The sequence below is a fragment of the Diachasma alloeum genome, unplaced genomic scaffold (assembly GCF_001412515.2).
Source record: "Diachasma alloeum isolate Michigan unplaced genomic scaffold, Dall2.0 Dall_scaffold_00208, whole genome shotgun sequence".
NCBI lineage: Eukaryota > Metazoa > Arthropoda > Insecta > Hymenoptera > Braconidae > Diachasma > Diachasma alloeum.
Window position 1 is genome coordinate 2,050,039 of NW_021680373.1, and position 24,601 is coordinate 2,074,639.

General features: G+C 35.9%; 1 protein-coding gene across 1 annotated transcript in view; it reads right to left on the bottom strand.

Annotated features, from left to right (window-relative positions):
- Window positions 1-2,381: 2,381 nt before the first annotated feature.
- The window catches only part of LOC107036296 (diacylglycerol O-acyltransferase 1), a 73,276-nt gene continuing 51,056 nt past the window's right edge, over window positions 2,382-24,601 (bottom strand). The window contains exons 9-12 of the mRNA XM_015254175.1: window positions 17,155-17,199; window positions 12,445-12,623; window positions 4,915-5,065; window positions 2,382-3,041 (exon numbers count right to left, since the gene is read on the bottom strand). Coding sequence (XP_015109661.1) covers window positions 2,865-3,041; window positions 4,915-5,065; window positions 12,445-12,623; window positions 17,155-17,199 — 552 coding nt within the window. The 3' untranslated portion in view covers window positions 2,382-2,864. The remainder of the gene's footprint in view (window positions 3,042-4,914; window positions 5,066-12,444; window positions 12,624-17,154; window positions 17,200-24,601) is intronic.

The window sequence follows — 24,601 nt, forward strand, 5'->3', positions numbered from 1 at the left end:
CTGTACTGGGATGAACAACTTTTTTCAGAATAATGGGTGGGGTTGGTCGAGATGATTTTTGCTCTGCGTGGGGGCAATAATAGTTAGGGGAGGGTAGGGCAAAACGGACCACTGACAGAAAATTGATAATTTTTTTGAAAGTTTTTGCTTCCGAATGGAAGGAAAAACAATAATTCAAAGTCATTTGTGGTTTGAGGTGATTAGCAAATCTGATCAAATTGCGGTACAACGACACTTCTTGTCTATAAAACCCCTGTGACGGTTATGACGGTTATGACCCTGAAACTCACTTTTAATTTACGACATTCAGTGTTCCTGATTTGAAGGAAAGAAAAAAAAATTACCAATCTTCTCTGAGTGGTCCGTTTTGCCCTAGAGGTCCGTCTTCCCCTGTGGTCCGTTTTGCCCTACCCTCCCTTATTTATGACACTAGGACTCGTAAAACGCGATTCTAACTTTGCTGCACTATGTTTTGCTAATCGTAAATTACATTTGGTAAACGTAATTTACCCGGAGAAAAAAATTCCAGAAAAATTACTGTGGTAAAATAGGTTCATTTGGACGGATCCGGAAAAATTTCCGTGCCCGTAACGGAATTTCTGCCGTGCGCTACAGGAATTTTTCTAGAATTTTTTTCTTCCCTTATAAAAAAAAAGAAAGAATTTCATTAACAATTCATTAAGTTATTAGCATTTGAAAAAAAGCAAAGTGTCCGTTTTACCCCATTGTCCCCTATACATATAAAAACAAAGAATTAGTTGAAACAAATGAGTTGTCCATTAAATTGCCCCTGTTTTCCACCTCCACCAAGTTGTCAATTTCATCCTCTATTTTAGAATGACATTCACTACTTGACAGACTGCTGAACGGCTGATTTATCACATTCAAAGACCCATCTTAAATTCCAATAATTGTCAGTGCTACTATAATACCCCCGACGCTTTCCTACATGTCAGCATGATAAATACGTCGGTGTTTTCCCCTAAGAGACTCACAACTCCTGTCACGTCAGAGCAGTATCAACTCTCTCATATTCGTTCCGTGAATGCATATGCCCAACTGTCTGTCAACTCCGCGAACAATTTTCATCATCAATTTTTGGGTTATCACTGTGGCACTGTTTAACAAATTTTACACAACTCTGTCAGCAAGTTTGTTTGAATTAGTGGGAATGGATTAATATTTCAATGATAGCGATATAATGGATTACATTATTCAAATCCGCATGTCGTTATTTCGGAAATTTATTGGGAATGTAGTGCTGATATGTCAATATTGACAGAATCGTTACGATAATAGAAAGTCTACACGAAAATCAATAGATACTATTCTCACGTATAAATAAATGAGTTCATTCGTCACCACTGAGTAATTATCAACAGAATGAGTCAATATTTAATGAGTTCATTCAGCTAAAATTTTTATGCAAAAGAATCTCTCTCAATCTCTCATGTTCCTCTGCTTTTTTTCTTGCACAGTTCTTTTTTCATTTTGCAACAAAATTTTCTCTCGCCACTTGTGATAAATTCTCCCGATAGGGCACTCTTAAGTAGAAAAATAAATACAAATCAGGCATTATTCAAATATTCATTTCGTTGTCTCGAAAATTTATCGGAAATGCAGTGCTGATATGAAAATATTGAGAGAACCGTTACGATAATAGGAAGTCTACACGAAAATCAATAGATACTATTTTCGTGTATAAACAAATAAGTTACTTCGTCACCACTGAGTAATGATCAACTGAGTATGAGTCAATATTTAATTAGTTCATTCAGCTAAAATTTTTATGCAGAAAAAGCTCTCTCAATCTCTCACATTCCTCTGCTCTTTTTCTTGCACACAGTAATTTTTTTACTTTGGCACAAAATTGTCTCTCGTCACTCGCAATAAATTTCCCCATAGGGCACAACTAAGTAGAAAAATAAATACAGATCAGACATTATTCAAATCCTCATTTCGTTGTCTCGGAAATTTATTGGAAATGCAGTGCTGATATGTAAATATTGACAAAAACGTTACGATAATAGGAAGTCTACAAAAAAATCAACAGATACTATTTGAACGTATAAGAATGAGTTAATTAATCAGCACTGGGTAATTATCAACAATATGAGTCAATATTTAATGAGTTAATTGAGTTAATATTTATATACAAAAGAATCTCTTTTAATCTCTGACATTCCTCTGCTCTTTTTCTTGCACAAAGTCCTTTTTTCACTTTGGCACAAAACTCCCTCTCGTCACTCGTAACAAATCGCCCCATAAGGCACATTTAAGTAGCAAAATAAATACAAACCAGTCAAGAACCCATGGATTTGCACTCTCCTTCGACGATAATCTTGGTACCTCTAGATGGATCACACTATTCAAATCCTCAATTCGTTGTCTCGGAAATTTATTGGAAATACAGTGTTGATATGAAAATATTAACAGAACCGTTACGATAATAGGAAGTCAACACGAAAATCAACAGATACTATTTGAACGTATAAAAATGAGTTAATTAGTCACCACTGAGTAATTATCAACAATATGAGTCAATATTTAATGAATTAATTGAGTTAATATTTATGTACACAAGAATCTCTCTTAATCTCTGATATTCCTCTGCTCTTTTTCTTGCACACAGTTCTTTTTTCACTTTGGCACAAAATTCTCTCTCGTCACTCGTAACAAATCTCCCCGTAAGGCACATTTAAGTAGAAAAATAAATACAAACAAGTAGAAAGCCCATGGATCCGCACTCTCCGTCGACGATAATCTCGGTACACCTTGATTGACGCATCCAGTTTGCGGAGCTGTCCCTTAATCGACCGCCTTACCATGAATGAATTGACTTATCCACTGTAGAATAGCTTCGACTACACTATTGAGTGATCTTCGAGGAGCGTTTCACCGAAATGGGTCACAACGTAATCGTGATAGTACACCATGATGCACAGTGGTTGACCAATTATCAAGCTCGACCAGACAACGATATTGCCCCAACGTGCCCCAAAGTGACGCTCCACGTATTTGCTAATAGCTGATAGTGGTATCTGTCGATCACCAATGGGTTTCATCAATTTTTTAGGTCTTTCATTCATCCATTCACTTATCAATGATCAAATTCATCAACTCATTAATGAATTGACGAATTTCAAAAATTGTCTAGATTTTTAATTCATATTGCCATCTGAATCCGTAATTCAATTGCGAAAATGTCAAATGGATTAAGCATTTCTGTTAAATTTTAAGATATTTTGGAAAATGTAGTTGAGTTAAATCATTTTGCTTCTTCATTGATAAATGATAAAGAGAAGAAGTGTCGATTTACGAAGAAGCTCGTAATTGACGGTTAGAAAAAAATGAAATTTCATGGACAGTTGACTAGTAATTTTCAGGACAGTGACACTGAATGCGGTTTAGGGGAAAAAATCATGAAATTTCAGGTTTCACTGAAAATACAGTAAAATTCCAGAATTTTAAGCAGCATGAAGACGAGTTTATTTGAATTTCCAATCTAATGTGAATATTCTGTGCCAAATTGCATTGAATTTTCAATTAAATCTGAAATTTCATGATTTTTTCCCCCTAAATCGCATTCAGTGTCGTTGTCCTGAAAACTGAAGATTATATTTACCAGAATTTTCCGGTGTTTCATTTATTTTCAGGCAAAAATGGAACTGAAATCTTCAGTTCTCTTTGATTTTTTCACGAAATTCTGAATTTTCGAAATTCTTTGAAATTTTAGTGGTAATTAAATTCGATAAAAATTTCCAAAAAGTGTACCGGAAATTTCAGACAAAAATTTTAAAGAGTTTCAGAAATCTGTCCGTGTGGAATTTGACGTGCAAAAAGTAATTTTAAAAGGATTTTTTTCTTTGAAATTAGAGAGCTAAAAACGTTTTTAAGAAGAGAGTTGAAACGTTTTAATGAAGTCTTTGTGTCTTAATTAATTACACTATTTTTACCTGTGCGGTTCTTGAATTTAGAACCTTTGGGTTATTAAATTAAGACCATTCTCGCTGCTGAATTTGTGATTTCTGTGGTTGTAAAGTTAAGTTAATCTCAATTCAATTATCTCTCAAAATATCTCCAAGTCGATAATTCTATCTCGATGGAGTTGATGAATTCTTTGTTATTAGGGGAGGGTGGGGCAAAACGGCCCCCCCTTCAATTGTCAATAACTTGTGAATGACATTGTGAAAATTCCCAGTTTCAACTTCATTTTGAAGATAATTTTTCATTCTTCAAAACGAGCTCTAACTCATCCCAATCGGATTATTGAATCGGAAAATATTGACGATTGAAGGGGGGCCGTTTTGCCCCATCCTCCCCTAAAATTATATCACGCACGAAAAAATTTAATCGGAAAACTTAGTGAATTCGCTGAATAATTCTATTATATTTCTATTGGCAATCAATAGACTTCGATTTTTCTATACAATTCCACTGGGATATTTTCTATAAAATTTCCTTGGCTGAAATTTTGGATTGAAAGTTTTTTGTTCGATGTTCTTGACGAGAAGGGAAGAAAAATAGAATGAAAAAAATAAAATACAAAATTTGAGTCGAGGAAATTCTATGGAAAATATCTCGAAAGAATAAGTCGTGCAGAACAATCGAATTGAATTTTTCTATTGAATATTTCAATACAAAAATTCACTAGGTTTTTCTATTAATTCTTTTCATGCGCAATCACTTGGTAACTTGACTTGATTAGTGCTAAATTAATGTTCCATTAATCCTAACATTTATGAAAAAGAAAAGGTGCAATTGATCAACAGGAAGAACCCTTCCTCAATATTGTAGATTTGCCTTCTAAAAATGAATGAATAATTTCCAATTCTAAGACCAATTAAAAAACAATAACTTCACTCTGTTATCATCACAATATCCCACGAAAAAAAATAAAATAAACCACTTTACCTGTCCCATCATCCCCAAAAACGCCCAAATCTTGAATGTCTTCAGCGGCACACTGACAAGATACTCATGAAAGAAGGCGCTGATAAAGAAGACGGTAACACTCGCCGTATCCTTTCCATATCCCATCTCGACGATCGGAATGTACAAATGCCTGCACAAACAAATTTATCCTTTCATCAGTGTAGAATAAACATCAAAGAGTGAAAGGGCGCCGAGGGTCGTTAGCAATCTTATTAGCGAAGCCATCTCCCGGCAGCGAGAAAAAAAAGACCCGCCGCAAATGCGAAAAAACCTCCCAGACCCGAGGGAGATTGAAAAAGCGCGAGAATATTTACGTATGTCATGCACTTCTTTTCATTTTTACTCGCCTTCTCTTCGCCACTTCACTATTTGAGAAGTCCTTGCCTCTCTTTCGCAACGAGGAGTTGGCAAAATCTCAGGCGTCATAGTAGTATTGTAGGATCTCGGAGGTATAAACAGCTTTAAGTGTGGCAATGCGATGCGTATCGTCTTTTCCCATTACAACCCCCCCCCCCTCCCCTCCCCTGTTCACTGAAAACGTGAGCCTCCATCTACTTCTTTACCCCTGCCCCCGTCCCTTCAACAGAATCGCCTTTGGAGTTTGCTCAGCCCTCCATCTTTCTTTCCCACTTTCATCCCACTCCACCTTTCCCTAGTCGCCTCTCGGCTGTGCATGGACCCGTGCCAGTTGCAGGCTGAGATTCTCCAGGCCGAGTGATAAAAGACGGGGTGGGGTTTGCCGGGAGGGGGAGGAGAGGACTGAGTGTGAAAGACGGTCGTTGAATTTTCCTTTATGAAAATTCGTTGTAGAGCACGAAAAAACATAATCCTCAATGCAACGTTGAGGTTTTTAACTTTTAATGTTGGACTCGGATATTAAGGGAGGGGATTACGGAGAAGCCTATCCATAAAAGACGAAAGTGAAGTTGTTTTGTATCGAAACGCGTGGTATTTACAAATTCTTTGGACTCGAATTATTTTCTGCGTAATGATTGTAAATTTTTTCATGTTTATTGTGCACGAAATTGATGAACTTTCATGAATCAAAGCAATTTTCACATTCGTTTTCCGCTTTTCGCGAGTGGCATGAAATTGTTTCGTTTGCATTTTTTGAGTTGGATATAAGTTTGAAATTCTAGAGAACCGAGAAAATTCCCCAGTTTCTTAGAAAATTCTGGAAAATGTCCGTTTTTTTAATTAATGCCGTAGGAAGAGATTGGATGTGAAAGAGGCGCGTTGAATTTTCCTTTATGAAAATTCAATTTTTTTGGACTCAAATTATTTTTGCGTAATGATTGTACATTTTTTCATGTTTATCAAGCACGAAATTGATGAGTTCTTCCTTCTTGGGGTTTCATTCATCATGTACTTTCATGAATCTCATCGATTTTCACATTCCCTCCATTTTTCGGTTTTCGCCAATGGCATGAATTTGATGCTCTTGCATTTTTTTATTTAAATATAAGTTTTAAATTCTAGAGAACCGAGAAAATTCCCTAGTTTCTTAGAAAATTCGAGGAAAATTACTGTTTTTTCCGTCCAAAAGGAATTTTGAAAATTATTCGGTTTTCTAAAGAACTCTGGGATTTTCTGAACAATTCAAGAGAATTATTCACTTTTCTAGAAAATCGATTCGTATGACTCTCCCGATTTTTCACCAATTACGAGTATTGATCGGGTCTCTTTGAAAAGTTAAAGGGAATTGATCAAAGATTCAAAAGAATTCATTAATGTTTCACTCATCATTCATCTCTATCATTGCTTCAGTGCTTTTCTGTTTATTATTTATTTTTACAGCGCATTTATGAGCGCAAAATACTTAGTACATTTGAAATTTGGATGAAGAAATGGCACCTTCTCACAAGTAAACAAGATGATAGATCAGCGCACTCGTCCTGTGTAGTGAGTCATTATGATTGAATCAGAGGTGAAAAATCCGGAAGTGAATTGAAGGATACGAGGGAATGGAAACAATACGTCTGAAACATCTCATGCAATTGTTATGAGGTTTCAGACCAATGGAGTAGTGGAGATGAGTCGTGTTGAATTTTTGATTAGTCTTGAACTTCACTGTTTCACTGTTTGATTTAAAAAACTATTGAGGATAGTCAATGAATACTGCAGGATTATCAATGATGTAGGAGGGAATTGGGTGTGGTAGGCGCTCGTTGAATTTTCCGTTATGAAAATTAATGGTAGAGCACATGAGAAAACGTAATCCCCAATAGCAGAGTTGAGATTTTAAATTTTTAATTGTGTACTCAGACATGAAGGGGAAATTATCACGGAGAATGGGTTATTATGAGGGAATTAGAGATGTTTAAATGTGGGGGTGAATTAGGAAACGGGGGGGATTGGGAACAATACGTATGAAAGATTTTGTGGAATTGTTATGAGCTTTCCAGGAGACTATTGAGAGCAAGGTTGAAGATGACTTGTTATATTTTGAATTGAAGTCTTAAACTTCATTTTTTGTTTTCAAGTACTATTTAGAAGAGCTGATGAATAATGCAAGAGTAGTGAAACGATCAGTGATGATTATCAATGATGTAGGAGGGGATTGAGTGTGAAAGACACTCGTTAAATTTTCCTTTTTTTTTTATTTTTAATGTTGTACTCAGACATGAAGAAGAGATTATTACAGATGTTCATGTGGCAATTGAAAACAAAATGGAGTTACTCAAGGAGAACGTGTGGTAGCGCTACTTAGCAATATGGCGAAATCCAGTTGTAACGTGCAAAAATGATAGAAGAATAAAATACAAGTTTTTGTGGTTGAAAATGCATTTACGTCATTTCAAAACAACACAATTAACAGCGGAGGATAGGTTATTATGATTGAATTAGAGATGTCAAAATGTAGGAGTGTCTGTTCGAATGATCTGAAAATCAATAAAATACTTGATTTTTTAGTTCAATTATTTCGCGAAAATTCGAAAAAATCAGAAAAACTTAAGGAAAATTAAAAATTCATGTCATTTGGTTTCTGAATATTCATGTTTCACTGCGAATCCCATCAAGTTGTGAAATTTACGTCTCACTGCCGCTGAAAACTCATGAATTTTCTTGAATTCTACCTAAATTTTGAAATTTCATATCCATTTTTCCCTTAAATCGAATTCAATGTCACTCTCATGAGAATTACAACCATATTTTCGATGTTACTACGACGTTCGTTGAATTTTTCTCAAAATTTGCTGTAGAGGACATGAAAAAACATAATCTCCAATAGCAACCGTGAGTTTTTCAATTTTTAATAATTTACCCAGACGCGAAGGGGAGATTATTACGGAGAATGGGTTATTATGACTGAATTAGAGGTGTCGACATCCGGAGGTGAATTGACGGATGGGAGGGAATCCCACAGTACGTCTGAAAGATCTAATGGAATTGTTATGAGGTTTCATGGAGAATATTCAAGGCAATATTGGATTCTGCATTAGTCTCGAACTTCATGACGTGGTTTTGAGTACAATCGAGAATATTCAATGAATACTGCAGGAATTGAGAAACGTTCAATTATGATGATCATTAATTATACAGAAGGGGACTGAGGTTGAAAGAGGGTAGTTGAATTTTGCTTAATGAAAATTCGTTGTAGCACGTATGGGAAGCATGATCCTAAATAGCAAAGTTGGGGTTTGTAATTTTTAGTGGTTTACTCAGACATGAAGAGGAGATTATTACGGAGAATGGGTTATTATTATTGAATTAGAGGTGTCGAAATCCGGGGAGGAATCGAGGGTTGAGAGAGAATGGGAACAGTACGTCTGAAAGATCTGATGAATTTGTTATGGGGTTTCCAGAAGAATTTTTAAGGCAATGCTGGTGACGGATGGTGTGAAGTTTTGCATTGGAACTATTGGACTATTAGAATATTCAATGAAGAGACTGCAATTTGAAAGTTGCAAACTAGGTTAGTCGATGAGATGATAGCCAGACCATGTAATATTACAAGGTTCATAACCTTTTGTAAATTGGCTACTGCAAGGATAATGCAACCTTCAATTGTGGTGATTATCGATGATTCAGGAGAAGAATGAGCGTCGAAGCATGGAAGTTGCTGAATCTTCCTTTATGAAAATTCAACATAATCTTCGACGGCAATGTTGAGGTTTGTGATTTTTCATGTTGTACTCAGACAGAAAGCGAAGATTATTACGAAGAATGGATTATGATTGAATTAGAGGTGTCCAAATCCAGGGAGGGATCGAGGTTTGAGAGAGAATAGGAAGGTAACGTCTGAAAGATCTGATGAATTTGTTATGGGGTTTCGAGAAGAATTTTCACGGCAATGTTGGCGACGAATCGTTTGAGGTTTTGCATTGAAACCTTTAAACTTAACCCTGAGGTCTTGAGGAGTAGTAGAATATTCAATGAATAGACTGCAATTTGGAAGTTGCGAAGTAGGATAGTCGACGAGATGATAGCCAAATCATGTAATATTACACCTTGTAATAAAGGTTCATAACCTTTTGCAAATTGGCTACTGCAAGGATACTACAACCTTCAATTGTGATGATTATCGATGATTCAGGGGAAGAACGAGCGTGGAGGATGGTTGTTGAATCTTCCTTGATGAAAATTGATTGTAGAGCATATGAGAGAATATAGTCTTTGATGGCAATGGTGAACTTTGTAATTTCTCATGTTGCACTCAGACATGAAGCGATGATTATTACGAAGAAAGGATTATGATTGAATTAGAGGTGTCGAAATCCAAGGAAGGATTGAGGGTTGAGAGAGAATGGGAACAGTACGTCTGAAAGATCTGATGAATTTGTTATGGGGTTTCCAGAAGAATTTTCAAGGCAATGCTGGTGACGGATGGTGTGAAGTTTTGCATTGGAACCTTTAGACGTAGCACTGGGGTCTTGAGGACTATTAGAATATTCAATGAAGAGACTGCAATTTGGAAGTTGCGAAGTAGGATAGTCGATAAGATGATAGCCAGATCATGTAATATTACAAGGTTCATAACCTTTTGTAAATTGGCTACTGCAAGAAACTGCAACCTTCAATTGTGATGATTATCGATCAGTCAGGAGAAGAATGAGCGTGAACGACGCTCAATGAAACACATAATCCTCAAAGGCAACGTTGAGATTTTCCATTTTTTACGTTGTACTCAGACATAAAATGAAAATTATGACGGATCATGAATTATGATTGAATTAGAGGTGTCATAAATCGAGACCAAATTGAGGGTTGAGGAGGAATGGGAACAATACGTCTGAAAGATCTAATGAAATTGTTATGGGATGTCAAGGAGAATATTCACGGCTATGTTCAAGATGAGTCATGTTGGATTTTCCATTAAATTCGGAATATTATACTTTATGGCGCAGTCTCAGGTGCAAGAATATTTAATGAATATACTGTAATTTGAGGTAGAATTGAGGTGCAGGATCATGCCGATTTGGAGGGAGAGTTTTCGTTAAATAGTTGATGAGATTGCCGGGATTGTGGCCGAATTACAGCGTAACAGTATTAAATTTCTATCAATGGTGCAGGAAAATCCCGAGTGGGGGATTTGGTTCTGATTGGACGTACACAGGTCTTTCAAGATTTCTCTAAAGCTAGATTGACCTGGTAAGTCCTAATCAGTTCTGCGACGTAGTTTTCCGGAGACCTTTCGAATCCTCAATTCTTTTCGGCACTGAGAAGTCCTCTAAAGGAGGGAAGGTCTAAATACAAGTCCTGGTGACACCTAACGAGTGCTAAAATGGGACATAACCAGAGGTAGAAAGGTCTCGGAAGCACTTGGAAAGAGGCTTCCAAGACCTATCTAGTTCTGAGCGGCAAGACCTGAAAGTAGAACTTGTCAGAACCAATTATTCGACTCGGGTAGTTTTCCATAAATATCTCGAAATCTAGTGGAGATAGCAGAATTTTTGTCATTACATTTTTTATAGCCCTCAATTCGCTCTGTAAAAAAGGACCTTACGAAAATTTTGTTTCCTCCCTTAGATTCGCAGATATTCCTCGAAAACTCAGCGAAGAGTTAGACTTAAACGGTTTTACCGCTTCCGTACTGAATTACGCGGCCGTTTTTTCCTCGCCCTCGTATCAATAACATACACCTGTTTCAAACACCCTGGCATGTGTACATTCATGAACAACACATTTCTGTTGTCAACATCCTGACGGATCCCAAAAATTGCGAATCATGATTGAATTCACAACTGAACTATCAACATAACCCGCTGCATACGCTGCGTGTTGTATATGTTTCATGCACATGTGGCGATTCGTACATCACCTGTACATGTCCATAAATTTTGATAAATCTTCCGAAAATGATCCGTAAACTATGTGCAATATTCATCTACTTCGGCGAGACGAAATTAAATAATCTGGATCAATCCTTCTTAATCCATGAACATAAGCTCTGAGTCTTGTCGGACGAAAAAATATGCAATCAGTCCAAGACAAAATATTCAGTCATTTCATATTTCATGGGGTCACAGCGAGGTGTCAGATTTTCAGTTCAACACGTGATTTTATCAAGCCATGAATGCTCATTATTTTTTATGAACTTTCCGATAATTGTTCACTAACTACGTGCAATATTCATCTGCTCTGATGAGACGATGTAAAATTATCTGTAGTAACTCTCCTAAATTAATCAACACAATTCTGCACTTTGTCAGAAGAAGAATTACACATTTAATCCAAGAAACGTTATTTAGCGGAATTACGTAGAACAGTCACTTGATATTTCATCAAGTGAAATTTCGATCTCATTGTTTATTTAATCTCGTGATTTTATAAAGCAACTAGTAAATGTCCTATTGTCCCTGAATTTTCCGACCAAATGATCCATTCATTATATGCAATACTCATCCGTTCTGACGAGACTAGATTAAATTGTCTGAATCGAACCTTCTAAATTAAATATTACAACTTTGAACTTTACCACGCATCACAAAATTTCATCGAAAAACCTAGCGAATTCGCTAGGAAATTCTATTTGATTTCTATTTGATTGAATTATGATTTTTTATTAGTTCTTGGTCGATTCCACTGAAAAATTCCACAACTTATTGGCGCGTTTTTTTTTTCGATGGAAATGTTTAATGGAGAATATTCTATAGAAAAAAATCAATAGAATTCTATTTATCTACACCGCTAATTCCATAAATATATTTTTAATGGAAATACCCGGAATGATAATATTTTTAATAGAAATATCAAGTTATCCAAAATTTTTGTTTTTTTTCGGTTTTCTACGATATTTTTTCATGTATGACCAGACGAATAATTATCCAATCAATCAAAAACGTATATTCATTATGAAAAAATTTCGCTCGATAGTTCATGAAGTGAGATGAATTGCCAAATTTTCACAAAGGCCCGAGACATAATTAGATTTCAATAAAGACTTCACGAACCAATACCCCATCCCAGTACCTCTCCATGACCCTCTGCAATGGGAATATTGAATGGGGATGAGAGAGATCGCGAAAAAACAGTCTCTTGAGCATTCCCATCGCAACGTGAACTTACCTCACAGCCCACCTGTGCACAGGCATATTCCAGGTCCTCCAGAATGTGTCAATGTTATTAGCATTCCACCAGTCGCAGTAGAAGTTCCGGTCGGCAAAGTGCAGCAGCTCCCCCATCAGATTCAAGGAAGAATGAAACGACAGGTAGAAAAAGCACAGCCACATCAAGTGATTCGGTATCTGAAAATAGAAGAGCACGTATGAAAAAATCGTATAGAAATTTTCTATACAGATTGCGTATAGAATTTCTGTAGGTTTTTTGTCTATGATATTCTGATATTTCTATACGCAAATATTTTATAAAAATTATTTCTGTAGGATTTCTATAGGTTTGATCCTATACGACCCACTGCCACATGTATATTATAGAAACATTTCGTACACTGAGAATAGTATATTACGCAACAAGTGCGTAATGGGTTTTTTGGCTCGTGGGAATTTGTAAAACGAGCCGAAGGCGAGTTTTATAATCCCACGAGTCAAAAAACACCATTACGCCCGAGTTTCGTATACTATTTGATGTCATAGGGCCCAGAATCCGCGATTCTACCGAGCGAAGCGAGGTTAGAATCGCGTGATTCTGGGCACCTACGGCATAAAAAAATTTTCTAATATCTGAAACATTTTCTTGAGACAAGTAAATTTTCTTCAATTGCTTAATCCTCTCAGGGATCTCACCTCACATGACCCGAGAAAGGCCTCATGCTTTAAAATATTCTTGTACTCAAGTATGATTTTGTCGCAAATGAACTTACTTAAATCGCGTAGAAGAATCGTCAATCTTCTAGTCTTTATTGTTTTCACGATTTTTTCGTTATGCACTTCCAATATTGCAATATGTAAAATATTCATGACGTAACGCGGAACGATAGTGATGAATGATAATTTATTCGAGTTCCGTGAAGTCCACACATTCTGAGATTTAAGCCATTGAAAATAATTTACTTCTCTCAAGAAAATATGTTTCAGATATTAGAAATTTTGTTTCTCAGTGTGTGAACTTGCGATATTTCTCTACGTTTTTCTCTGGAGCGTTTAGACATCTTTCGAATGAAAACAAAAATTTATGTAAAAATTCATGTATAGAAATAATTCGTATAGAAAATATTCGTATAGAAATACTCGAATATCATATACGGAAATCGTCTAGAATTTCTATACGCAATCCGTATAGAAAATTTCTGGAAGATTTTTTCGGACGTGAGAACCCAGTAAATAATGGTCTTAATGAACTAAGCAAGAAGTTTGAGACGAGGCCACTTTTTTATAAATTCCCATCGCAGTCTCAAGTGAGCCATTTGACCTCGGCAATATTCCTGGGTGTGGTCTGCAATTCCAAGTTGAATCCTTTGATCCCCCCGTGAGTAATAAAAGTAAAAAAGTGGTGGTGGAAAAAAAAATACAGTTGAGGGATCGAAGGAGAGTAAACAAGAAAAAAAATAGGAGTAAAGAAGAACTGGCAAGTTTCGTTTCAACAATTCTTCGACTCGTCTTTTTCACGTTTCAGAATTTTCAAGATATTTGGTTTATATATGAGTGGAAATGCCTTTTACTACTTTTCTCCAGTGGATCACCACAGCCACCCGTCAAAGATGCCCTGGCTTTTTCAACATTCCACAGCTATCCTCTCATCTCTTCTTGTACGATCCTCAATAATACTGCTGGACACAAAGGTACGAGCAAGTCTTCGGTTCCGCCGTTGGGCATTTTCAGTAGTATTCACCACCACGTCCACCACTTCTGAACCGTACAGACCTTTTATTTCTTATGGACGGTGGGGTTTTCTTTTTGAACATGTGCGTGGCTTCGACGAGCACTGGCAAAGTTTCACAGACGTTTTAATTTCTTTTTTGCAGGCACTGCTTCTTCACTTCTGTACCTTCAATACAGAGAAGACGGACTCCGACTTTTTGGCGGACTCTCGACGAGGAACACTGTTCAAGATTTTTAGTTGCATTTTCCTGGTACAATTCTTGAAAAATTTTACTGGCAAAATAAAAACGTACATTAAGCCTAAACAAAGGGTATTTTACGTTTATTAAAACGTAATTTACGTTTAGCAAAACATAAATTATGCCTAAGCGAAGCGTCTTTTACGTTTATCAAAAATACGAAAAAATCAACGTAATCTACGGCGATTTTGAGCGTAATTTACGATTGCGAAATCGAATTTACGATTGCGAAATTGAATTCGTCAATTGAAGTATCTGGAAAATTCTAGTATTTTTTTTCAATATTGTATGCTTAATTCTGGGAGAAAAAAAATTATTTCCAACAGGTGAACAATTTTTTCCGGTGTTAAATGAAACTGGCTGTTGCGCGACGTTGCTGGGAACTCGCTAAACGCGCCCGGGAAGTGTAGAGTGAATGCGGCAACGCTGGAGCCTACATAACACGGCGGCACTCTCCCGCGAAGGTGACTAAAGTCGCATTTTCCCGTCAGGTGACCAGACTAGGGTTAATGGCGAGTATATTTATCTCCTAATCTCCTAGTTATCGAACATCGTCAACATTCGACTCCTAGAACCCCATAGACCGAGATAAAACCGTTCGCGATTGAAACGTAATATCAGAATTCCCCCGGCGAACCAATAGAATTCTCTTTAAACCAAGTTTACAACATTTTTTTGCTCCGTGGACAAGGCACATTCGTTATGGCGCACCACTGAGTTGTTCATGACGTGTCACAAACTGCTACAAAAGAATCGACGGGCCAAGTCACGCCACCGATGCTCCTTTCCTACGATTGCTAGAGTTCCACAAACTGCTCCCGGCAGTTATCCACTTTTTTCCCGAATCCTCCTGATGATTCGACCAGCAGTTTACGTCTGTTTTCACTTTATCCAGCTCGTCCATGGTTCCGGGTAACTCGAGAGTAACCCCGCGTCCATTGTTTTTTCTTCTTGACATCTCCAAGACACAATTCCGAGTGCAAACAGAGTAATGGAAAATAGTGTATAAGCATGCATCAACGTGCAGAGGGATGATGCTATCTTTCCCCAACAATTTCGCGCAGGATTTAACGACACATGCTCAGCGTGACGCTTTACGCTGTTGCAAACTCATACATCGTGATCATGCAATATTCACAAATCCGATATACCCCCTCGACATTACCGATGCAATCTACCCGGATACCGTGGATGCGTATTAATGGGTTTCAATGCACGTGGAATTCATAAAGTTTTATTCCATGTCGATTTTTTTTCACCCGTCAGAGTATGAAATATTGATGTTTAAGGATATCCAAGTACACTGTTTGAATATTACTCTTGAAAGTTCAAGTGAAAAAACTCGAAATTTTTAACGGCAAAGTTACGTGAAATTTTTGTGCATTTCTTCACTGATGAATCGGTTCATTTCTTGAATATTCACGTAACTCTTGATTTCCAGACCCATGCGACACTAAAAATATTGAAAATTGGGAAAATTCAGGCAATAATTTTCCGAATTCTCAATGTAATGAACATTCAATTGTATTTAATGTTTTAATTTTCATAATGAGTTTGAAAATTCATTTGAACATTTGCATTTGAAATTAAATTTAAACTCACAACATTGAGAATTCAGATGAAAACTGTTTGAAATTTTTTGAAATTTCATGAAAGATATTATAGTAAATCTCATGAAAATGATATTGAATCGAATGTAGGGAAAAAATGGTGATGAAATTTCGAGATTTAAGTAGAATTCACGGAAATTTATGAGTTTTCAGTGGAAGTGAGATGGCAATTTTACAAGTTGATTGAATTTTTAGTGGGACATGAATATTCATAAACAAAATGACATGAATTTTCAATTTTTCCCTGAATTTTATAGAATAATTGAACTGAAACATCAAGTATTTTATTGATTTCCAGATCAGTTGAATAGAAAATCAATGACATATTTGATTTTTCAATGGTAAGATTTCCTGAAATTTCAGTGGAACCTGAACACGACAAAAATTTCCGGAATTTGGCACGGGAAATTCAGAAGATAATTTTTAACAGTCGATCTGTGATTGAAATTTCCAAAAATTTCCAAAAGTGTACTTTGGCTGTTCTTAGTTCCAAATGGAAGCTTTGGAATCGTTCTATATGAAGTTTTCCATTTTTTGTGTTATATGATCCAAAAAGTCAGAAAATGCAATTTTTCACGTATGTAACGAAGTTTCTCCTCAGTTGTTCGCTAATGAATGGATAGAGTTGAATCCTTTCCTTTCCAAATGTAGGTATTGTTGAGCCCTATCAGTCGCCCTTAATTAAAATTTAATTTATCAATTAAATTTTTTAATTTTCCAATTTGTTCGAAAATGGGTTGTCCCACAATAACTCAAAAAATGTACTAAATTGATTAAATGATGGCTTAAAAAATTTGTTAGTATATTATATTGTATATTATAAACTTGAATCAAGTATATTTTATTCTTCATTGGGGTTTACGCATGTACGCGATTCCGGTATTAAATATACTGAATTCAAGTATATTTTTTTCAACTGAATTCTCCGAATCTTCGACGCGTGTACAAACCCTAATAAAAACCTATCCCCAACAGCCTTCCCTTCACTCCACATTTCTCCCTCCCCATCCCCATATTAACCATTAAATATTAACGCCTGACTTGCGGCATTTCTCATTCTCATCTCCGAAAGCAAAAAAAAAGAAATTTAACCACATTCAAAACTTGGATACTGAGAAGGTAAGATAAATGAATTTGTCCTGTACTTACAGCGAGTTTCAGAAGTCTCTCGGCAGCTTTAGCGACATCCATGTTCTGTAACAGAACGACATAATAAGGATAAAATGTTTACAATATTCCCGAGTTAATTCGAGCGAAAGTTTTCAAGGAAAATAATGATAATAGATGACTAGCCGGGGTTATTCCACCAAGAGGTATGAGGGCTTGAATTCAAGGGGAATATGAAGCCCAGGAGTGAAGGCAAGAATGGGTTATGGCAAAACAAATGGTTGTAGGGTAGGTGAAGCAAAAACCGTCAGCATTAACTTGGCAAGATGGAACTTGGTAATTGGAAACAGTGTACTTCTCAACTCGATATACAACCAGTGTCACGCCAATTGCGAGGGTACGAGATTTTTTTTATCGTCACGTAACTGCGGTGTAGCCAAGGCATATCGTTCAACCGTTGTACATGAATAATCAAGGCTCAACGTGCATATTTGGTTTTTTTAGCTCTTCTGTGTATTCCACACTTCACGGCTGTTTTATTTGGCGAGAGGAAAGGGAAATTGCAATTATCCTGGTTGCGCGATTCGTATTACCAGAATTTTCAAGCGCTGCGGGTAATTCTGATGAATATTTGAGCAATTATCCGATTGGGGGGATAAGCTCGAGTCCTTCAACAAGGGTTTTAATCAGCTATTGGAGATTCATTGTGGATGAATAAATAAATGACATGCTGATCCAGGAGACATGAGTCACATCGACTGTTCGAGCAAATTCGAGCGCTAAATCAATCTTCAATTTACGTCTATAAATATGGAAAATATATCAATATATCGCTGTGATTGAACTGGTTTTCCGTAGTTTAAAAAAACAGCGGAGTGCTTTATCCGTAGGGAAAATGCAATTATCCTGGTTCTCATTCCCGCAATGTTCAGAAAATTCTTGTGAGTATTTGAACAATTATTTGATTAAAATGATGAGGTCGAGCCTTTATTAACAAGGGTTTCAATAGATGGTTGTAGATTAATTATGAATGAATAGATGGAGGACATCCTGCTTAACGATAGCGATCACTTTCTCGATGGACTAATCGAATTCTTCAATCTTGAAATCAATCTTTAATTGACGTACATATTGTCAGGAAATTAATATTATTAAAAAAAATATATATATATATATATAACGGAATTGAAGTTGTTAGTAAAGTCGTACGCTATGAGCTTTAAAATCGCAAATCAAGTTAATTTTTTTATGTCCAATGTACGTTTAAAAATATGAAAAATATATTAATTATTGCTGTGATTGAGTTGCATCCCATGGTTTAAAAAAACAGCGGGGTATTTTATCTGTAGGTAAAATGCAATTATCCTGATTCTCATTTCCGCAATGTTCAGAAAATTCTTGTGAGTATTTGAACAATTATTTGATTAAAATGATGAGGTCGAGCCTTTATTAACGAGGGTTTCAATAAATGGTTGTAAATTAATTATGAATGAATAAATGGAGGACATCCTGCTTAACGATATGGATCACTTTCTCAATGGACTAATCGAATTCCTCAGTCGGAGCCTGTTGGGGCTCTCCATCAGTTTTAAATTCACGTATATATTATCAGAAGAAATTGAAATTTCATGGACAGTCCACTGGTATTTTTCAAAGGAGTGACATTAAATGCGTTTTAAGGGGAAAATGATGAAATTTCAGATATCACTGAAAACGTGAATATCCAGTGCCAAATTATCCTGAATTTTCAATTAATTGAAAATTCAGCAATATATTTACCGGAATTTGACCGATTCCTGTTAAAGTTTAGGGAATAATTGAGCTAATATTTACAATTCTCATTGATTTTTCGTTGAAATACTGAATTTTCAATCAAGAAATTTCTTGAAAGATCAGTGGAGCTAAAATGTGATAAAAATTTCAAGCAAGTGACCCAGAAATTTCAAGCAAAAATTTTTAACAGTCTATAAATCTGACAGATTGCTCAATTATTGTAGATTCCAAACAGGAAATGACTGCAAACTCAGAAAATCTTGAATTGAATAAAAAACCCACGTAAAGTTTTATATTAAGAGTTTCAAAAAAATCTTAAACCAACTGAATTTTTTTCGTGTCCAATTTACGTCTAAAAATATGAAGAATATATCAATTATTGCTGTGATTAGTTGCGTCTCATCGTTTCAAAAAGACAGTCGAGTATTCTATTTCTACAGAAAACGCAATTATCCTGGTTTCGATCCCCAGAATTTGCAGGTATTTGGAATGCATGTTTGAAAAATTATTTGATTAAGAATATAAGCTCGAGCCTTTCAACCAGCGTTTCAGTCGATGACTGTAACTTTCTCAACGAACTAATCGAGTTCCTCAATGGCCGACTATTCGTGCATTGAATCAATCGTTAATTCACGTCTATAAATATGAAGAATTCATCAATTATTACTGTAATCGAGCTGTATCCCGCCGTTTTAAAGAAGACCGGCAGACCATGATTTTTCGTGTCGTCGAGTCTGTTTCACAAGGATGAACCAGAGGTCATAGACTGCATTGTAATCTGACGCTTGTCAGCGCCATTTTCCGTCGGAATTAAGGTCATACCTTGAATGTACACTGTGCATACCTCCCCCTCTCGCTTTTTTATCTGAGTTCTCTCATTTTTCAAAGTTTTCAACATGATACTTCAGTGCCTTTGATGCTGTTTTTTCAGTTTTTTTTTACGTGAGACCTGCATTATCATTATTATGAGGAGATGAAAAATCGAGAGGGTGCATCCAACCGGGGAAACTGGTGTATCTCCAATAAAAATATTGCCAACTAGGGGAGGTTCCCTGCACTCTTCAATGCTTTTCTCCGGGAGGAAAAGGCTTCCGGAAAAATGATATCGAATGCATCGGAATTATTGCACTTCTCCTGAATTGACGTGAAATACGATCGTTGGGATAATAAAAATACGACCATGGAATAATTAAACCGAAAATGAGAGTTTCTACCGAAATTTACGTGAAATTTTACATTTTCAACCACCAAATTCCTTGAAATTTCAGTAGAACTATAATGTGATAAAAAATTCCGAGAAATGCTCTAAAAATTTCCGCAAAAAATGGTCAACACTGCATATCGAATTCTGAATTACGAAGAGATTATCAATAATGCAGGATATATGATCCCCAAGATATAGAGCTCTGGGAAAAAAAATCTGCTGAAAAAAAGGTAAACCCCAATAAAAAAACCACACCATAAGTTCCCAGCGCAACAGTGTAAAACACAGTATCTTGTGGGATCTGTGAGTCCCCCGGGATATTAATATTCTTGACTGGATAAAATTGTTTTGTGTACCCGTGGTCGCGGTAAAACTACGGGCACGAGAGAGAAAATACACGGACTCACACACAATATAGTGAAAATACTTGTGGTCCTTGAGATCGTGTGTATATTCAAGGGCTGGCTTTTGCTCCCAGTTTCGTCCTTTTTCCCGTTGCCACCCCCGAAACCCCCCTGACCCCAAACTCCCTGACGCGCGTGTTTCTCTGGGTACACAGGTGTACAACCAACGGTAACACGAAATATCCTTGTGGATTCCATCCGTTGAGCCGTAATGCGGCCGCGCATGGAATATCTCTGGCTTTCTGGAAAACCGACAAAAATTCGTTTCAAAGTGCACCCCCACGTGACTGAGCAAACAAATATTTCTTTGCTGCATACATATATTCTGCAATTTCTTCTTGCTGCATCGATGAAAGATATTGCAGCGAAAAATATTAGAGCAGCAATTTTGCGCTCAATTAAATTTATGATTTGATTTGCGCGAGAGGAATTTGAAAAAATGCGTGGATAAGCTTCACCGAAATTTACATTTCGCAAGAAAACACTCGATTTTTGTTAAGAAAAAAAAAAGGAATCGTTTGAACTCGTAGAAAACTTTGTTTTTGCATCATGAGGAATTCTAACAAGTGGATTTTGAAATTGAAAATTGAAATTGTTCATAATATATTTATGAAAAAATGTGGCTTTCAAGAATTATTGTTTCTAATTTTTTTATGTTTCGCACAAAGAGTTCTTTCCAGTTGTCGTTAGAATAGAAAGAATTTTTTAACGATTTCAAATGAAGACTCCGGTGCAGAGCTTTGGGGATTAAATAAATGAATCAGAGCAAAATATTCGGTAACTTGAGGATATTCAAGTGTTTCTTACAGTTTGGTATCGATTACACTCGAGATTCAACTATTTTCAATCATCAAATTTGTAAATTAAATTGCGTGAGAGAAATTTGAAAAGAAGTAATGAATATTCTGCGTCATTCAAATTACATTTTGTACAGATTAATTATCTTTTAAAACATTTGTTGTTTATAAAAAAATAATTGATACCATTTAAACTTTCAGACAGAATTTCCTCGGCTCAAATTTTTTTAAGTTTTTTCGTGTGATTTTCTTGATGAGAAGAAAAGAAAAATAGAATGAAAAAAATTTGAGTCGAGCAAATTCTATAGAAAATATATGAAAAGAATAAGTTATATAGAAAAATCGAATTCTGTTGACTTTTTCTATTGAATGATCTCTATTGAACATGTCAATAGAATCAGCCGAAAACTAATAGAAAGTTTAACAGAAATTTAATAGAATTTTCTAGCGAATTCGATAGGTTTTTCTATTAACTTTTTCCGTGCGTGACTTTAAGATTATTCAGACCCTAGTAATAATATAATAATTGTCATATCTAAAAAAATACTGGAGCAGACGGATAGTTTTTTTTAACCCATCCAATATTTCTAATTCAAGAAAATTTTCTCCTTTCATAGTGACATCACTTCTATTGTATCTCTATCTCCCTCGAGTGAATATACATATAGATAAAAAAATAATCCCTCCTCTGCTCCTCTGCGAAATCATGAAAAAAATCAATCACCTATTATTATTGCCTGAAGGAGGCTCAATCATAAGGGGTTTTGTCATTCAGCCGACAAACTTCAAGAGCCCTCCAGATACGAAGGAGGCCGGGGGGATAAAAAAGAAGTTTGCGATATGCGAAGGCTACGGGCTAAAGCAGGTATAGATGGACGGAGTTGAACGTTCTGGGGGTTTTATAGTTGGATCGAAGTTGGTGTTTGTATCGTGAGCCAGAGCTGATGCACAAGTTGGCTGTATATAGCGTCTCGAAAACAGCCACAAAGGGTTATAATAAGCCGGACGACGTTGAAAGGTTGAAGAGGTCTCGTTCATCGTTGCTGAGATTCTTGAGACGGATCTTCGATGTCTCTCATCAAAATCGCCCTCATCCGTCCTCATGGCTTTCATCACTTATTTCCCTCGAATTTTCATCTTTTCATTTTTTTATGCGGATGGAGAGAAAAATCTGGTATTTTTGGGGCACTCGAACTTTTTCAGTTCCTTTTGAAAGTATTTATTGATAATTTTACTTGGCAACGTTCAAATCAATTTAGTCTAGTGTTTCGTTTCAATATTCATTCTCATTTTAGTAGAATTAATTTATTATTCGCAATTGTCAATTGACAGATTTATAAAATCGTTATAAACTGGTTATTTCAAATAACAATTGCTCGAATGGAAAAAAATCTGGAGAAGCACTGGAAAAATTTCTCAACAAGAGAATATCACTTAATTTGCTTCCGAGGCCTAACAATAACTTGTAGACTCCCTACAAGATGTCTCGTTCATCGTTGCTGAGATTCTTGAGACGGATCTTCGATGTCTCTCGTCAAAATCGCCCTCATCCGTCCTCATGGCTTTCGTCACTTATTTCTCTTGGATTTTCATCTTTTCATTTTTTTATGCGGATGGAGAGAAAAATCTGGGTATTTTTGGGGCACTCGAAATTTTTCAGTTTCTTTTGAAAGTATTTATTGATAATTTTACTTGGCAATGTTCAAATCAATTTAGTCTAGTGTTTCGTTTCAATATTCATTCTCATTTTAGTAGAATTAATTTATTATTCGCAATTGTCAATTGACAGATTTATAAAATCGTTATAAACTGGTTATTTCAAATAACAATTGCTCGAATGGAAAAAAATCTGGAGAAGCACTGGAAAAATTTCTCAACAAGAGAATATCACTTAATTTGCTTCCGAGGCCTAACAATAACTTGTAGACTCCCTACAAGATGTCTCGTTCATCGTTGCTGAGATTCTTGAGACGGATCTTCGATGTCTCTCGTCAAAATCGCCCTCATCCGTCCTCATAGCTTTCATCACTTATTTCTCTTGAATTTTCATCTTTTCATTTTTTTATGCGGATGGAGAGAAAAATCTGGGTATTTTTGGGGCACTCGAACTTTTTCAGTTCCTTTTGAAAGTATTTATTGATAATTTTGCTTAGCATTATTCAAATAATTCTAGTCTATTGTTTTGCTTCAATATTCATTCTAATTTTATTAAAATTGATATATTCTTCGCAGTTGTTATTTGAAATAATCAGTTTTTATAAATTTGTCAATTGATAGATGAAATTATTGATTGATAATTTAATTTAGCGTCATTCAAATCAATCGAATCTATTGTTTCATTTCAATATTCATTCTAATTTCATTAAAACTGATTTATTATTCGCAATTATTATTTGAAATGGTCAATTTATGTATTCAGTGATGGAATCACATTACATGTACATATATTATAAATCTGTCAACTCGACTGGAAAAAATTCTGGAGAAGCACTAAAAAAATCCCCCAATAGGAAAGTAACCTTGTATTTATTTCCAAGGTTCAACAATTACCCCCAGAAATAACGAAAAAATTGGATGTGCCTAATTAAAAAATTGAGGAACTTGAATAAAAATTTCCCTCGCGTATCTCCATTTTTCTCCGTTCTTCAAGGAATAACACAGAGGCTTAAATGTGGTGAGGAAAAAAACTCCTGAAGGGAAGCAGAAGACAATGCATAAGAAATTTTCCAGCAGCAATTTTCAAGTTGTTCCTCCAAACTTTCAGATGTTTGAATTCCCCTTGCATAACCCCAGACAAAATTTAACCTCGAGTTTCCATGTTTCTATTGAGCCTCAGGAAATATTCATGACTTTACTGAAGGCACACGAAGGAAGCATCTCATTTTCCCTCCGTTCTTTCTCCTTGATCTCTATTATTCCAATGGTCTTACAACAGGAAATGGAAAACGAGGCTTTAGACTGACGAGATTAGCGAGGGAGAACGTACCTTGGGCCTCGGAGTTTGAGGGTTGCCCGGTTGAGCCGACGAATGCAATATAAATAAAATTAAAAGGGTACCTTACGGTAAATGCCTCTACGAGGAGATACTCAGAAGGCTTTTCGGTGAGATAAAGTGAGCTTTGTTCATTATCAGGATAGAATGAGATATGAAATGCCTGTAAGAATTGTTATTAAAACTGGTGGAGAGTGTAATTTTCATAAGAGCACGGACCCATTCCCTATTAATTTCAGTTTCCAGCTAAAAGGAGGTTTTCAGCGTAATCCGACTAGACGATTTTCATCACGTATAAATAATAATCCCTTATGTACTA